Source organism: Chlorella variabilis (genome assembly GCF_000147415.1).
Source record: "Chlorella variabilis unplaced genomic scaffold CHLNCscaffold_2, whole genome shotgun sequence".
NCBI lineage: Eukaryota > Viridiplantae > Chlorophyta > Trebouxiophyceae > Chlorellales > Chlorellaceae > Chlorella > Chlorella variabilis.
This window is the reverse complement of record NW_005435086.1, coordinates 1,413,074-1,427,808: the sequence shown is the minus strand read 5'-3', so window position 1 is coordinate 1,427,808 and position 14,735 is coordinate 1,413,074. Positions and strand designations below refer to the sequence as shown.

Sequence of the window (14,735 nt, the reverse complement as noted above, 5' to 3'; positions counted from 1 at the left end):
CCGCTGGCTGCTGTACCCCTGGACGAGGAGGATGGGCATCGGGGCGGTGGACCACTACGATGTGTCGGCGGGAGTGGACGGCACTGCCGTCATCTGGATCATTGATGAGGACAGTTGGTTTGACGCGGACGGCTGGGAGCTGCCGCGTCCTGCCACCCGCAGCGGCTTTGTGGCCTGGCCGCCGCCCGGCTATGTGCCGTACCAGGTGGTCTGGGCCCGCTGGTCCTTCTCCTACCCCGAGGCCGACTTCGCGGGTGCCACAGTGACGATGCGGCTGGGCAGCGAGAGCATCAGCACGGTAGTGGAGGAGGTGGGGTGGTATCTGGGAGAGAACTCGATAGTGTGGCTGGCCAACACCACCGACCCCGAGCAGTCAGAGCCCTGGCCGCGGCCTAGCGAGGACCAAGCCATCGGCGTGACCGTCAGCAATTTCTTGGATGGCGCCGGCGAGGTGCGGTCTGTGTCGTACGTCGTGCACGTGATGGACCCCGCCACATGACCTGCCCTGCCCCATGGGTGCCTGCTTGCTTGTGCAGCTGTCCCCCTCCGTTTTCTCTGCCGCTATGTTTATTGTTTCACATCATCTTTCCTTTAATTTACTGCAATTCGACAGTTATCCCACAAAGCGGTGCGCTGAGCGTGCCGCTGCCGCCTGCCAGCCTCCGCTGCTGTCTGGGGTACCGCCCCAGCGCCCTCTCACCCATCCGTGCACCGCTCAGTGCATCTCCAGGAGGAACATGTCGGCCAGGCGCTGGTTGGAGGCGCTGTTGCCGCCATGAACCACCACGCCAGTGCCGCATGCGGTGGCCGCCAGCCAGCCGCGCGGCGAGGGCGGCTGCCCGCCAGCGCTGATGCTGTGCCAGTGCCCGCAGGCGGTGTCCAGGCAGAAGGTGTCTGCCGAGTAGCAGCCGGCGCCGGCATGGCCCTGGGCTGCGGTGGGTGCAAGCAGGGGGCAGCGAGGCAGGTGGGGAGGCACTGCTGAGGGCATGGCACAGAATGCCGCAGGCATGGGGCAGCGTGGTGGCGGCAGGGGAAGGGGAAAGCCGGACCAAAGCAGCAGCCTGACAGGGGATGACGCATGATTGGGAGTGCCAGCTGGCGGGTGAGGCAGCGGGGGGCAGGACTCACTGGAGGGGTCGACCTCGCCGCCAAACACCACAATGTGGTTGCTGTGGAGGCAGCCGGCGCAGCCGTGGGCAGCCACAGCGCACACAGAGCGTGCAGGGAGGGCCACCGGCTGGTCGTGCCCGCAGCTGCTGCTGCCGCCGGGCGCTGCGGGGGGACCTGCCACGGAGCAGCACCGGGGGCAGTCCCAGGTCTCAGTGGCTAGGTCAAACCTGCAGGGCAGGAGCAGGGCACGATATCCGCAGGGTGAACTATGGACATGGCGCTGCAGGGAGTAGGCTGAGCACACCGCCTGGCGACCGCAGCTATCTGCCACGCCCTGCGCCCCGGCCTTGCCTGTGCACGTCGCCCATCTCTTGCCCCGCAAACCCCGCCACCACAAACAGCGCGCAAGGGACGGCCGCAAAGCCGGCCCCGCCACGGCCCTGCAGCATGTTGCAGTGTCGGTGGGGCACCTGGCATGGGTGACAGCAGCTCTGCCGCGAGGCAGGCCAGAGACCTCTTGGACCGAACACCACCAACCAGCGTGCGATTGCCACTTGCCTTGATTGCATCGCTGGAAGGCAGCTGGCGCCAGGTGGCTGTAGACAAATCAAACTCCCAGAGGTCGTTGAGCCTGCCTGTGCTCCCCTCGCCACACCCCCCAAACACGTACAGCCGGCCCTGCGCCGCGGCCATGGCATGGTAGGAGCGCTTGGGTGGCACAGCCTCGCTGGCTGGCCTGACCTCCACCCAAGTGGCGCTCTCCGCGTCGAAACGGTGCAGGTCGTTCAGGCTGCCCTCCCCAATGTCGATGCCGCTCCGTCCGCCGAAGATATAGATGCCGGCACCGATCGCCGCTGCGGCATGGGCGTTGCGCAGGCTGGGCGGCGTGCCCTGGGCCTGCAGGCATGGGGATTTGAGCGCTGCTAGAGTCGAAACCACCATGGCCACCTCATGGCTTGACGGAGGTGCAGTCCTCCATTGATGCATGCGGCAGCGGCGCCGCAGGGTCGCACCTGCACCAGCGACCACTGCGCCGCCTGCATGTCGTAGGCGTGCATGTCGGTGCTGATGGGCACCCTGGGCGCAGACTCCCCGCCCCACAGGTACAGGCGGTCGCCCACCGCGGTGATGGAGTGGGAGCTGCGCGCCTGCAAGGGGCGAGAAGGAGGGGGCGTCTGAGAGCCCGCTCTGCAAGGCGGGCTGCGGCAGTTCGCCTTGACCAGGCGGCAGCGGCAGCGGTGAACCCAACCGCAATGCGGCACAACAAGCATTGTTTCACAGCATCCTGGCGCATCAACAGGCGTGGGGCAACCTGCTCGGGCAACCTGTGACTCTCACCTGTGGGACATCACCCTTGCTGGCCAGCTCCACCCACCTCATGATGTTGGATGATCGATAGCTAGGTTCCGGAATGGCACTGTGCAGCTGCGGTTTGGAGCGACAACGTGTACTTCGGGCCATGTACGGCACGGGATGAAAGAGCGGCTCACGCACAATGCGGCCCTGCATGCATGAGGCGCATTGTCGTCAGCACATCGGTTGTGGAGTTGTCTCGGCCCTGCGCCCTCCTCTCGCTCCCCCACCAATGGTCCAGTGCTGTTGAGCCGCACTGTGCCCCATCCGTTGCTGCTCGTGGCACCTGGGACGTCTGAGCCTTCAATATCCCGGCAGCTGGGGCGCATCCATATGCCACCACAGCAGCCGGCGCCATGCAGGGCAGCAGCAAGCGCCTGCTGCGGGTTGGCGGCCAGGCCCAAACGCCAGTGCACGGCGAAAGCATTGCCGCCGCAGCGGTGGCAGCCGCAACGGCAGGGCCAGCGGCAGGGGGCGGGGCGGGGCGGCCTGCAGGCTGCCGCCGCCCGCCCAGTGCTGGCCGCTGGCGGCGATGCGGGGGACGACTTGGAGGAGATGCGGGAGCGGCGTGACGAGCTGCTGCGCATCAAGGAGGATCTGGATGTGGGGCTGAACACAGACGAGGACGAGGAGCTGGCAGGCATCACCGAGCGTACGCCGCCGCCCGCTGCCCCTCCCTGGCTGGGTGTGCTGGCACGGAGCAGCCCCCGGGCCCCCCTGCTGCCGATCTGATTCTCCCCTTTGGGATGACCCTCCCCTGGCACCATCTCCTGCAGGCCTTCTGAAGTTTGGCTACCTGGAGGACACAGGCTCGCTGGATGAAGTGGTGCCTGGGATCGGCTCGGATGGGACAGATGAGGAGTATGAGGAGGTGGTGGCGGAGCTCTTCTCGTCAGACGACGATGAGGAAGAGGAGGAGGAGGTGGGGAGGTGCTGCTGTCAGGCATGGGAGTGGCGGCTTTTCTTTGCAGTGCTGTGCCCGCCAGGACTTGTGGCAGCCTGTGGCGGCGCCTGACGCCTTGCCGCAGCCGGGCTGCTGACCTTTGCTGCACGGCCTGGCTGCTGTCCTTCGCTGCGCTGCAGGAGGAGGAGGACAGCGAAGAGAGTGAGGACAGCGAGGAGAGCGAGGAGGAGGAGGAGGAGGAGGAGGGGGACGTGCTGACGGCGGCGGACAGGGAGAGCGAGGTGGCGCCGCGGCGCAAGGTGGCGCGCAAGCCGCCATCCGACCTGGCCATCGACAGCATTGTGCTGGAGGCGCAGCGCGGCGGCACACGTGAGCCCGCGGCAGCAGCTGGCAGCAGCCAGGAGTGGCGGGCTGCATGCTATGCGGCACAGCCGCGCCGCCTTGCGGATCTCGGCAGCAGCGACACATGCAACCACAGCAGCTCACCATTTCCTGTACCCCGCCACCGATTGCCTGGCTGCGCCGATTGCCTTATGCCGCTGCCTGCCCTGTGCTGCAGAGGACATGCGCAACATGGGCATGTTTGCCACCAGCTCTCCAGGCGTGGGTGGAGAGCAGGGCGAGCCCGGGGCCAACGGCGAGCAGGAGGAGGCCCCGCAGGCCAGGTTCCCCGAGCCGCCGGCACGCAGCTACCGGCTCGCGGAGCTGCTGCGGCTTGCGGGCTATGAGGAGCAGGCAAGCGCGCAGCCAGGGATGCTGGCAGACAGCGGACGCAGCCAGGGCCCCTGGCCACACAGGCGGCAGCTAGCCATGGCCGCCGCCGCGGCTTACTGGCGCCGGCTCAGCCCGTCTAGTATCCGCTCCACCGCTGTGCTGCAGGCTGCCTCTGCGCCTGACGTGGACATCCGCAACATCCTTACCTGCAACTCGATATCTGGGGGGGAGGACTCGCTGTATGTGTGCGTCCCCTCGGCAGACGGCCAGTGCGACGGGCACGATTGGGCGGATGAGGTGCGGCCCAGCTTGGCTGGGGTGGCGGGCTGGGCCGTGCAACGGAGCGCACCGTGCTGGCAGCAGCCGTTGCTGCACCAGAAGTGGGCGCCACCTCCACAGCTACCCAGCCATCCTCCCACCTCCCCTGCTGCCTGCCCCGCGCGCGCAGGCTTCTGAGATGGGCGCCGTGGCGGTGATTGCGGGGCGGCCGCTGCCCGACGCGCTGCTGCCGGTGGTGGTGGTGGACGACGTGGCGGCGGCGCTGGGCAGCCTGGCGGATGCCTTTTACGAGCGGCCCTCGCGCCGCATGCGCACCGTGGGGGTGGTGGGGTCCTACGGCAAGACCACCACCGCCTGGCTGTCACGCGGCATGTTTGAGGAGACGGCGGAGCGATGCGGCATGATTGGTGGGTGGGCGCCCGCCTGGCGGCTGAGGCTGGATGCAAGCCCCACCCGTCCCCACCACGGCGCCTGCTCTGCTGGCATGCAGCCTGGCATCCCGGCCGGCATGCGCCCCTTGCGGCACACCCCATCACAGTGCCTGCCTGCCCGCCTGCCTGGCCGGTGCCTGCCTGCAGGCACAATCGAGTATGCTCTGGAGGAGGTGCGGCTGACGGAGGAGGGCGAGGTGTGGGTGGCGGAGGAGCAGGACGTCACGCTGCAGGCAGGTGGCGGCCTGGTGGGGCGCGGGTGGCGGCGCCGGGGAGGCGGGCGGGCAGGCAGGCCGATCGCGCCTGGCATGGCCTTTGGGTGCCTGCTCTGCTCTGCCCTGCCTGCTCTGAGCTTCAAGGGATGAGCCACTCGCACCTTGAGCCCCTCTGCATCGCCTAGCTTCGAATGACCGCCCCTGCCTCGCCCCCCGCCTCCCCCCCCTGCAGCGCGACTGCTCCTCCCCCTTCCACATCACCCCCTACGAGGGCAAGTACCCCCAGGTGCCCACCACCCCCGATGCCCTGCACATGCAAAAGGCGCTGGCGGGGTGCGCGGACCGCGGCGCCAGCGTGGCGCTGGTGGAGTGTGACCCGGCCAGCCTGGGAGACGGCAGGTGCGCTGTGGCTGGACTGGGCTGGGCTGGGCTGCTTGGGCTGCGAGGCACAGCCCCAGTGGAAGGCAGCACAGGCAGCTGCCCGGAAGCCCTGGCCACCCCCCGCCTCCCCCTCCCATCTCCCCCTGCGCTTACCCGCTGCGCTGCCTGGTGCTGCCGCCTGTCGCTCCGCTCCCTGCCTGCCCCCCTGCAGGGCCGACCATGTCGACTTTGATGTGCTTGTCTACACCAACAGCTACGCGGAGAAGGAGGCGGGGGCGGAGGGAGGCAGCCAGGCCTGCCACGACCGCGTGGCCGAGCTGTTCCGGCGCGTGCAGGGGGACGTGGAGCGGCAGCGGGCGGTGATCAACATAGATGGTGCGCCCGGCGGCAGCGCTGCGCTGCATCTGTGGGGCCTGCGGGCTTGCTGTGCGCCCCGCCTGCCCGCCCGCCTGCGCTCTGTCCCACCCGCTGCCTCGTCTCACCCGACAGCTGCGCCTCACCCTGCCGCCTGCCTGGCGGCTGTGTGTGTGGTGCAGACCCGCTGGGGGCGGAGCTGGCGCAGGCGGCTGCGGCTGCGGGCGCCACCGTGCTGACCTACTCAGCCGACAGCCGGGATGCCGACATCTACGCGGAGAAGGCCAAGGTGAGAGAGAGAGAGAGAGAGAGAGAGAGAGAGAGAGAGAGAGAGATGGGGAGAGGGAGAGACAGTGTGTGTGCNCGTGTATGTGCCACCCATGGGTTTCTGGTTTGTTNCAACCCGCACCCCACCCCCACCCCGACACCCTCCTCCATCTCATTCCCTCTCCCGCCCCCGCCCACCACCCCACAGAGCTCCATCTGGGAGACGGAGGTGCTTGTGAACACGCCGCTGGGGCGCCTGCAGATCATCACGCCGCTGCTGGGGCGCAGCAACGTGTGCAACGTCCTGGCGGGTGGGTCCCCAGGCCGAGGGGCTGGCTGGGATGGGGCCTGCACAGCTTCTCTGTGCCTCTGCCGCTGCTGCATCGGCCTACGTGTCGCCGTTGGCCCGCCCGTTGCAATCCCGGCTGCCCAGGGGAGCTGCTGCATCCACCCCATCCACCCCACCTGGCGCTGCGCCTGCCCCCATGCGCTGCAGCCGTGAGCACGGGCATCGCGTGCGGCGTGCCGCTCAAGAACATTGTGGCAGGGATAGAGGCCGTGGACATCATCCCCGGCCGCTGCGAAATCATCGACGAGGGGCAGCCCTTCAGCGTGGTGGTGAGCGGGGCTGGCGTGGGAAGCTGTGGCTGGCTGGCGGGCGGGCTGGCAGGTGGCGCGGGGCGGGCGGCCACGGGCCAGGGTGCCCGCCTATCTCCTGCCTGCTGCCTCCCCTGGCTGCCTCTGCCTGCAACATTTTGCTTCCCCTCTCCCTCCCGCTCCGAGTCCTGGCTCAACAGCATCCCTTGGCCGCCTGCCCCCTACGACGTGCAGGTGGACAGCGCGTCCACCCCCGAGCAGCTGTCCCGGCTGCTGGACGAAGTGAAGGAGGCTGGGTCCAAGCGCGTGCTGCTCGTGTTTGGCTGCCCCGGCACCACCAGCGTGGAGCAGCGCGCGGCGATGACGCAGGCAGGGAGCTGCGGGTGGCCTGCTGCGGGCGGGGCATGGCCAGCCTGGCCGCCTCCAGGCCTGCCTCCTGCCCGCTCGCCTCCCTGGCCCCCTAGCCGCCTCCCCCGCCCCCCCAACTTGCGCCGCTCACCCCTCAACCTGCCCTCCTCCCTCCTCCTCCCGCCACCCACCCACCCGCAGATGGCCCACTACAAGGGCGACGCCATCTTCATTACCAACGACTCCCCCGGCGCCTCCTGGCCCTCCGACGTCATCGCCGACATGGTGGGGGGCCTGCCCACCGAGGTGACCAACAAGTACACGGGCACGGCGTACCCGTTCCTGCAGGACCCGCACCGCGTGCCGCACTGGTTCCAGAAGTACATGCTGCAGTACCAGTCGGTGGTGGGGGTGTATGTCATTGAGGACCGCTTCCAGGGTGGGTGGACGGGGGTGGGGGCATGTGTGTGTGTGTGCGCGCGCGTGTGTGTGTGTGTGTGTGTGTGGCGAGGGGCCTGTGGCTGGCTGGCTGGCCGGGCTACCGCTGGCAGTATAGACGGATGGCGCGCCCTGGGCTGCTGCGCTTGCTTGGAGGAGTGGCCGCAGGCCGGCACGCCCACCCCTCTCTCCCGTGCGCCCGCTGCAGCCATCCGCGTGGCAATCGGCATGGCGCGGGCGCGTGACGTGGTGGTGGTGGCGGGCAAGGGCCACATCGACTGGCAGGAGTACTGGGATGGGGCGGAGTTTGATCTGGAGGAGCGCACCACGCTCAAGGTGTGTGTGTGTGTGTGTGTGTGTGCTGCTCCTACTGCGCTGGGCTGGGCCGGCGGCGGGCGGGCGCTGCCGGGCGCTGCGTTGCGTCCTTGTCGCCCTTTCTGCGTCCCCCTGGCCAGCCATGCATCCCTTCTGCCCACCCCTGCCTCTTCCCCAAACTATTGTTGCGTGCCTCTGCTGTGCAGAGCTGGTTTGACGACCGCGTGGAGTGCCGCAACGCACTGTCCAAGCTGCCGTACCTCAGCGGCATCAAGGACCTCAACACAGACGTGCTGCCCTGGACGCGGTACCCCGAGGAGCGCGACATCCTGTCGCTGGAGGGCATCTCGGAGGCGCCCGTGGGCGACTTCCGGTGACCGCACACGCGCTGGTTCGGCGGCGGCGGCGGCGGCGACGGCGGGCCACGCAGGCTCCGCGGCCGTGCTGCCGCCGGTGCAGCACCGCATGCTGTCAGCCTCCGCTGTGGTATTTTTGTTCCATAAGTTCCACACACTAGGCCCCAGGCCATCGATTTAAGCAGGCAGCGACTGTCAAAACCAGTAGTGAAACCGGCAAAAGTGGCGGTGTGGCGGCCAGGTCAACGGCGGTGGCCCTCACCATGTCCATGTCCTGCTGCATCAGGCAGAAATCTTTCTGATAGCACGTTTGCACTTCTTCCACGCGCACGCGCACGCTTCACCTGTGTGTATTCAGGCCAACACCAAGGATCGAGCAGCATGGAGGGGGCAGCGGCCGATGCAGCAACTGCGGAGGAGCACCACGCCATCAGCTTCCCGGAGCAGCCCGAGGAGGAGCATGAGCCGAGCCGGCTGGAGCAGGAGCGCGCCAAGCACAAAGCACGGTGCGGCACACTAGCGTGCAGCTCCAGCGCAGCGAGGGCAGGCCGCCGCTGCAGCCGATGGTGTGGCGATGGTGCTGCCTGGCGGGCCGCCGCCGTCGCCGCCGCCGTGCTGTCCACGCACCGCCCTGCTTCCCTTCCCTCGCAGTGCCGAGAAGTTTGGTACAGAGTATGTGGAGCCCAGCCGGCGGCGTGACCTGCGCCTGGATGCCCGCAAGGAGCGCTTCACCCGCCCCGGCTTTGCCACAGGCATCGACCTGTTCACCGAGGAGGAGCGGCAGAAGCGGGAGCAGCGCGCCGCGCGCTTCGGCCTGCCCGAGGGCAGCGGGCTGGAGTGGAAGCCGCCGCAGGTGCGCGCGGCTCGCGGCTGGGGAGGGCCCTGGCTGTGCAGGTGCAACGCCACGGAGCACAGCCTGGAGTGGGTGGCGTGGAGGCGTGCTGAATTGCCTGCGCTGCTGCGGCGCGTGGATGCCTGGCAGGTGTCTGAGGACGACGAGAAGCGGCGGCAGCGCGCGGAGCGTTTTGGAGTGGACTACAAGCCCAAGGACGAGACGGGTCTCATGGACGTCGGTGGGTGGCGGGCAGCACGCAGCCGCAGTCGCGAGGACCTGGTGGTGCCGGCGCCCATGCCCCTCGCTGTCGCGGCCCCGCCGCTCCTGCCTGGCCCCCAGCCCTGGCTGCTGGTCCCCACCGATTGCACGCGCCACCGCCCCTGCGCCCCAGCACACCCACACCCTCCCCTGCCTTCCTCCCCGCCTGCCTGCAGACCTGTTTGAGTCGAGGCGCGACCCGGGGGTGGCCGCCGCGCGGCGCCCCGAGGCCCTGCACATCTACGGCGTCGACCTGCTGTCCACGGGCGACATCCTCAAGTACTTTGCAGACTACGGTGCGGTGCCCTGAACGTGGCGCAGCCACCCTGCGTGCATGTGGGCGCGGGAGGGCGTGTGGTGGTGGCTGGCTGCCGCGGAACAGGGAGCAGGCAGGCGGCCCCCAGGCCCGCCACCCTGCACTGCACGACCCTTCCCTGCCGCGCCGCGCCGTGCCGCGCAGGGCCCAAGTATGTGGAGTGGATCAACGACAGCAGCGCCAACGTGCTGTTTGCGGACGCGCCCACCGCCAAGCGCGCGGTGGCGGGCATGGGCAAGCCGCTGCCGCCGGAGGATGCGCCGGAGCAGATGGGTGAGGGGGCTGGGCGGGCCAGGAGCTGCTGGGCTGGGAGGGGAGCAGGCAGGCTGAGAGGGCAGGCTGAGGGCCGAGAGGGTGGTGCATGCGTGTGGCCAAGACCTGCACGCCGACGCCCCCGCCCTCGCCACCCCGCCTGCCCGCCTGCTGCCACCAACGCGTCCCCGCCGTACCCTGTGCAGGCATCGACCCCTCCGACCCAGCCAGCCTCCAGTTCCTGTGGCACAAGGGGGGGGACTTTGTGAAGGCGGGGACCCCCATCCCGCTCATCTTCCGCATCGCAACGGTGGAGGATGTGAGGCCCGCAGACAGGGTGCCCTCCCGCCGCCTCTGGCTCACCGCCAGCGGCGGCAGCCGCGGCGGCGGCCAGCAGCAGCCGCGCCACCAGCAGCAGCAGGGCGGCGGCGGCGGGCAGGGCGAGGAGGGGGAGGGTCACCAGCAGCGGGGGCGGGGCCGGCGGAGGTACAAGCCGCGCACCGGCGGCCGCCCCGCGGGCTGGCAGCACGATGACCGCGGCGATGGAGAGGGGGGAGATGTGCACATGGGGCAGCAGCGCAAGGCGCGGCGGCCGCGCAACAAGTGGCGGCGGCAGGGGGGCGATGTGGAGATGGAGGATGCGGACGCGTATGATGGGGATGGCGGCGGCTACCAGGTGAGCGGGCGGCATGGAGGAGGAGGGGAGGGACCGGCGGGAGGGACGAGGGACAACGGGGCAAGCTGTGTGAAAAGGCATGAAGGCTGCAGCAGCACGCGGCCCTGCTGGCTGGGCGAGAGATGTGCCGCGCTGGGTGCCAACCAACACCCCTGCGCGCCGTGGCCTGGCCGCAGGACGGCGGCGGCACCATGACGCGCTTCCGTGCCGCCGCCGACGACGAGCGGCCGGCGCTGGCTGCCGCGGCGGCGGCGGCGGCGCCTGCAGGGCCGCCGCGTGAGCAGGTCAGCTACGGCGACCTGTGATTGATGCGGGACAGACTGCTGGGGTTGATGCCGCTGGTGCCGCTTGTGACGTGCCCGCCTGCCTTGCCTCTCCAACAAGCGCCGGATCGAGGGTCCGATTTACACAGCGGGTGCATGGGGCGGTGGTTGTGTGTCCAGTACCAAAAGGCGGGCAGCTTCACGGGTCGCCAACAGCGGAACAGCGTTCCAGGGTCCCAAGACGGCAGATGGCGATGGAGGTAGCAATTTGAAGAGGCAATAAATGAATCATTCAACGAATGGAGGCATACTCTGCACCCCGCTGTAATGGGCGGGGCGGAGCTGCTCTGCAATGGCAGAGCTGCGTCACTTGGCGGGGCGGGGTCACGGAGGGTGGGTGGACGGCGGCAACGGGGTGTCCATGTATCAGCCTGTGCCTTCCGGGGTGGCGACTCGGGCAGGGCCCAGGGCAGCCTCCATCCAGGCTCTGCACATGCCTAGGCCTCACAGCTCGCACTCTGGGTACAGGATCAGCTCGGTGCCCAGGGGCAGCAGCGTGGGGTTGGCCTGCAGCTGCGGGTTGAGGTCCAGCAGCGAGTCCACGGTGGTGTCGTACTGCGCGGCTGCACAGGGCAGGGGTGGGGTTGAGGAGTGTGGGTGGGAATGGCGGGGACAGGCCAAGACATCCTGCCAGGGACGCACGCCATGCCTTGCACCCATGCAGCCATTGCAGCGTGCGCAGGTGCCCCCAGCTGTGCCCCCCAGCCGCACCCACACACACAAATACACCTGCACCCACCCAGGTCGAACAGGATGTCGCCCTCCTTCACCACGTGGATGCACCCCGCCTCGGGGCTAGGCAGCTCCACGCCAAAGCTGGCCGGCAGCAGCACCTGCGGGCAGCGCGCGGGTGGCCACGGTGACGGCGGCTGGCGGCGGCAGCGGTGGAGGCTGCAGCCCGGCCTCCTGCCCTGCTGCTGCACAGCCGCAGCGTGCAGGGCGGGCAAGCGGTGGGCAGGCATCCCCTTGTGGCGCAGCTCACCCCCTTGGTGATGTGCACGACGGCCTTGCCCGCCTCGAGGTCGGTGGCCACCACCCGCACCTTCTGGCCGGAGCTGGTGGCCAGGCGCGTGGTGTTGGCGGGCTTGAACACCTGGCAGGCGGGGCGGGGCGGAGGCGGGGCGTGATGCTCCCTGGCGGTGGCGCTGCCGCCGGCTGCTGCAGGCTGCCTGCTGCGCCCGTTTGGTCGGGTCCCTCCCTCCCGCGCCCGCCCCCCTGCTCCACCAGCCAGCTTCCTCCCCCACCTACCCCACCCACCTCCACAAACTCCTCCTCCAGCAGCGTGGTCAGGTTCCTGCCGTTGGTCAGCTGGGCGGCCTCCAACGCCTCCTCCGGCACCACGTGGTACGACAGCAGCTCAGCCAGCGCCGCCTTGTCCGCCAGCAGCTCCTCGGCAGTCTGGTTGGTCAGCACCTTGGCCAGCAGGTTCTGCGGTGGTGGCAGGCCGGTGCAGGCGGGCAGCATGTGCTGTGTCGTGTGGGTGTGATGTAGGAGATGTAGGGGCATCATCGGCCTTCCTTGAAGCCCCCAAGCCAGTCAGCCAGGCAGACCTGGCATGCGCACCTCAAAGGCGGTGTTGTTGGGCGCAAACACGGTGGCCACCAGGCTCTCGTCGGCCAGCGTGTCAGCAAAGCCCGCCGCCACCACGGCCCGGAACAGGGTGGTCATGTCGGCGCGGTGCGCCAGCAGGTCGAGCACAGACTCGCCGCTGGTGGCCGTTGCTGCAGGCGGAGAGGGCCAGCAGGGGTGGTGTTGAGGTCAGTACCAGCAGGAACACGCAGGGCATGCACGAATCGCCATCCTCCATAGCAATATCCATCCCTGGCACAGGGATCAGCATCGCCTCCTGCTGACCGTTTCCGCAGGGAAGCGCGATGACGGTGCCCAGCTGCAGGATGTTGACGTCCGACAGCTGCGGATTGGCCGCTGTCACCTCTGCGAGCGTCAGATTGTACCTCTTCCCAACCTGCAGACCGCAAAAAGAAGCCGGAAATGCCTGGGGGGGGTAGCGAAGGGGTTGCGTCGGCGGCGGGGCAGCGGCTACCAGGCCCCCAGCCAGTGAGACGGCTCGTTGGCGGCGGCAGAGGCAGCGGCGAGCGCACATCGAACAGCGTGTCGTTGGCACTGATGACATAGCTGCAGGGTGTCGAGGCCGCTGCAAGGGGGACATGTGTTGACATGTGGGGGTTCAGCATTGCTGGCTGGGACCGCCAATGCGGTAGCAGCGCTTGCCGTGGGACCTAGGCAGCATGATGCAACAGCTGCATCCGGCGCAACCTGCTGGGCGCAGCCATGCCAACCAAACGCGGCGGAGCTGCCAGCAGCGGGGTGACCTGAAGCCCTTGATGCACGGTTTGATTGGCTGTGACGATCACCTGATGCGCTGACCAGCAGCGCCAGGCCGGCAACCAGCACGATGTCAAGCCGCATGTCCACTGTTGTTGCAAGGCACTAGGTAGACAGCTGTAGTAGCGCGCTATGGTATTAGAATGCTGCGCGGCTTCTGATAAGGCAAGTACTGCGGCCTGAAGCCTCCCTCCTCCAGCCACCGCCGCCTCCCGCTTTCCTGCTGGCAGCGGCGGGCGTCCAATGTAGTGGCGCCTTTCCCGCAAATTTGCTCTGCACGTTGTGCTAACATATTCCATACTCCCTCGGCTGGGTTACGTGTGCGTGCGCAATTGTTGGACGGTGCGTGGCACAGCACGGTGCCCACGTTTGTGCTATAGGCTGGCAGGCGGAGATTAGTACAGGGGATTTACAAGATGTGCGGATGTGGTCATCGTCAAGGAGAAAGGGAGCCTAATCTAAACTACGTCACCTAGAAGTCATCTGCATCTCAGAGTCAAAGGGTTACCTCCCGCTGCGCATGTGTGCAACGCATGATTTATTCCAAATACTAGGATTGGAGTTGTGATGTGGGGAAAAGACTGGCGTCTAGAAGTGTGGAAAGAATCATGCGCAAATAACAAATCAGAGAATCACACATGGTCTGCTCTGGACGACCAGACGACATCTTGCACGCCGGGCGCAAGTCGCTTCACCCTCAGCACTCCTTCAGCTTGATCTCATCGCCGGGCAGGATGAGCTCGGGGTCCTCAATCTGCTTGTTCAGCGCCACCAGGTCCTCCAGGGTGGTGTCGTACTTCTGCGGGGCGGGAAGCAGGCGGGGGCCGGGGGGCCGGGGAGGTGAGTGGTGAGGACGTCGGCAAGGAAAGGGAGCGTGGGGCTGAGCAGCTCCCACATCCAAGCCATCCCGTGCACATGCCCCCCTCACCGCGGCAATGTCGAACAGGGTGTCGCCCTCCTTGACGGTGTAGGTGCAGCCGTCGCCGGTGGGGGTGGTGGGCTTGGAGGGGGAGGGCGCGGGGGCCTTGCCGCCCTCGCTCTCCAGCGGCAGCAGCACCTCGTCGATCACGTGCACAATGGCGTCACCCGCCTCCAGGTCGGCAATCTTCACGGGCACCTCCTGGCCGGCCACGGTCAGCACAAACACGCCCTCGTCGTTCTTCTTGATCTGCAGCAAACCAGGGAGGGCAGCAGAGTGGCAGGGGAAGGATGAGTGTGCGAGAAACCAGGGCCATGCCTGCAGATGCGTCGCTGTGCTGCACCCCACCCCCACCTTGAGCTTCTTGCCCTTGAGCATGGTGCTGTAGCTCTTGCCGTTCTTCAGGTCGTCGGCGTCCAGGGCATCGCCGGGGATGACGTGGTAGGCCAGCACATCCTGGACCAGGGCGGTGTCGTTCAGCAGCTGGGCGGCAGTCAGCTTCAGCTGCTTCAGCAGAGCCTCAAAGGCCTTGTCGGTGGGGGCAAACAGGGTGGCATCCAGGTCGCCGTCTGCAGGCACGCAGGGAACAGGGCGGTGCAGCGGAGATGAGCAGGACATGCGGCCGGGAACAGGAGCATCATCAACGTGCCAAGCAGACTGAGCACTGCACAACGGCAGGCCACGCAGCGCTGCACTTGCACTCACCCTGCAGGTCCTCCAGCATGCCCACAGAGGCCAGGGCGGCAAA

General features: G+C 68.0%; 5 protein-coding genes across 5 annotated transcripts in view; 2 read left to right on the top strand and 3 right to left on the bottom strand.

Moving 5' to 3' along the window:
* Positions 1-715: 715 nt before the first annotated feature.
* CHLNCDRAFT_19060 (hypothetical protein) lies at positions 716-2,490 on the bottom strand (the record flags this gene model as incomplete). Its single annotated transcript, XM_005851160.1, has 6 exons — positions 716-930; positions 1,129-1,272; positions 1,442-1,550; positions 1,648-2,007; positions 2,124-2,258; positions 2,449-2,490. The coding sequence occupies 6 exons, from the start codon at positions 2,488-2,490 to the stop codon at positions 716-718; spliced, it is 1,005 nt and encodes a 334-aa protein (XP_005851222.1).
* A 329-nt stretch (positions 2,491-2,819) lies between these two features.
* Positions 2,820-8,083, top strand: CHLNCDRAFT_137921 (hypothetical protein; the record flags this gene model as incomplete). Its single annotated transcript, XM_005851448.1, has 16 exons — positions 2,820-2,849; positions 2,959-3,115; positions 3,240-3,385; positions 3,547-3,736; positions 3,927-4,378; positions 4,530-4,767; positions 4,939-5,039; positions 5,239-5,405; positions 5,599-5,762; positions 5,924-6,030; positions 6,217-6,319; positions 6,505-6,626; positions 6,840-6,947; positions 7,155-7,392; positions 7,600-7,727; positions 7,913-8,083. The coding sequence occupies 16 exons, from the start codon at positions 2,820-2,822 to the stop codon at positions 8,081-8,083; spliced, it is 2,622 nt and encodes an 873-aa protein (XP_005851510.1).
* Positions 8,084-8,443: 360 nt separating this feature from the next.
* Positions 8,444-10,704, top strand: CHLNCDRAFT_137920 (hypothetical protein; the record flags this gene model as incomplete). The annotated part of the gene is made up of 6 exons (XM_005851447.1): positions 8,444-8,568; positions 8,714-9,135; positions 9,332-9,451; positions 9,616-9,744; positions 9,930-10,399; positions 10,576-10,704. The coding sequence occupies 6 exons, from the start codon at positions 8,444-8,446 to the stop codon at positions 10,702-10,704; spliced, it is 1,395 nt and encodes a 464-aa protein (XP_005851509.1).
* Positions 10,705-11,166: 462 nt separating this feature from the next.
* Positions 11,167-13,152, bottom strand: CHLNCDRAFT_49959 (hypothetical protein; the record flags this gene model as incomplete). The annotated part of the gene is made up of 8 exons (XM_005851159.1): positions 11,167-11,285; positions 11,462-11,555; positions 11,705-11,815; positions 11,980-12,150; positions 12,286-12,443; positions 12,577-12,688; positions 12,825-12,877; positions 13,098-13,152. The coding sequence occupies 8 exons, from the start codon at positions 13,150-13,152 to the stop codon at positions 11,167-11,169; spliced, it is 873 nt and encodes a 290-aa protein (XP_005851221.1).
* Positions 13,153-13,765: 613 nt separating this feature from the next.
* Positions 13,766-14,735, bottom strand: part of CHLNCDRAFT_137918 (hypothetical protein) — a gene marked incomplete at both ends in the record, with an annotated part of 1,255 nt that continues 285 nt past the window's right edge. The window contains 3 exons of the mRNA XM_005851158.1: positions 13,766-13,867; positions 13,997-14,236; positions 14,342-14,556. Coding sequence (XP_005851220.1) covers positions 13,766-13,867; positions 13,997-14,236; positions 14,342-14,556 — 557 coding nt within the window. The remainder of the gene's footprint in view (positions 13,868-13,996; positions 14,237-14,341; positions 14,557-14,735) is intronic.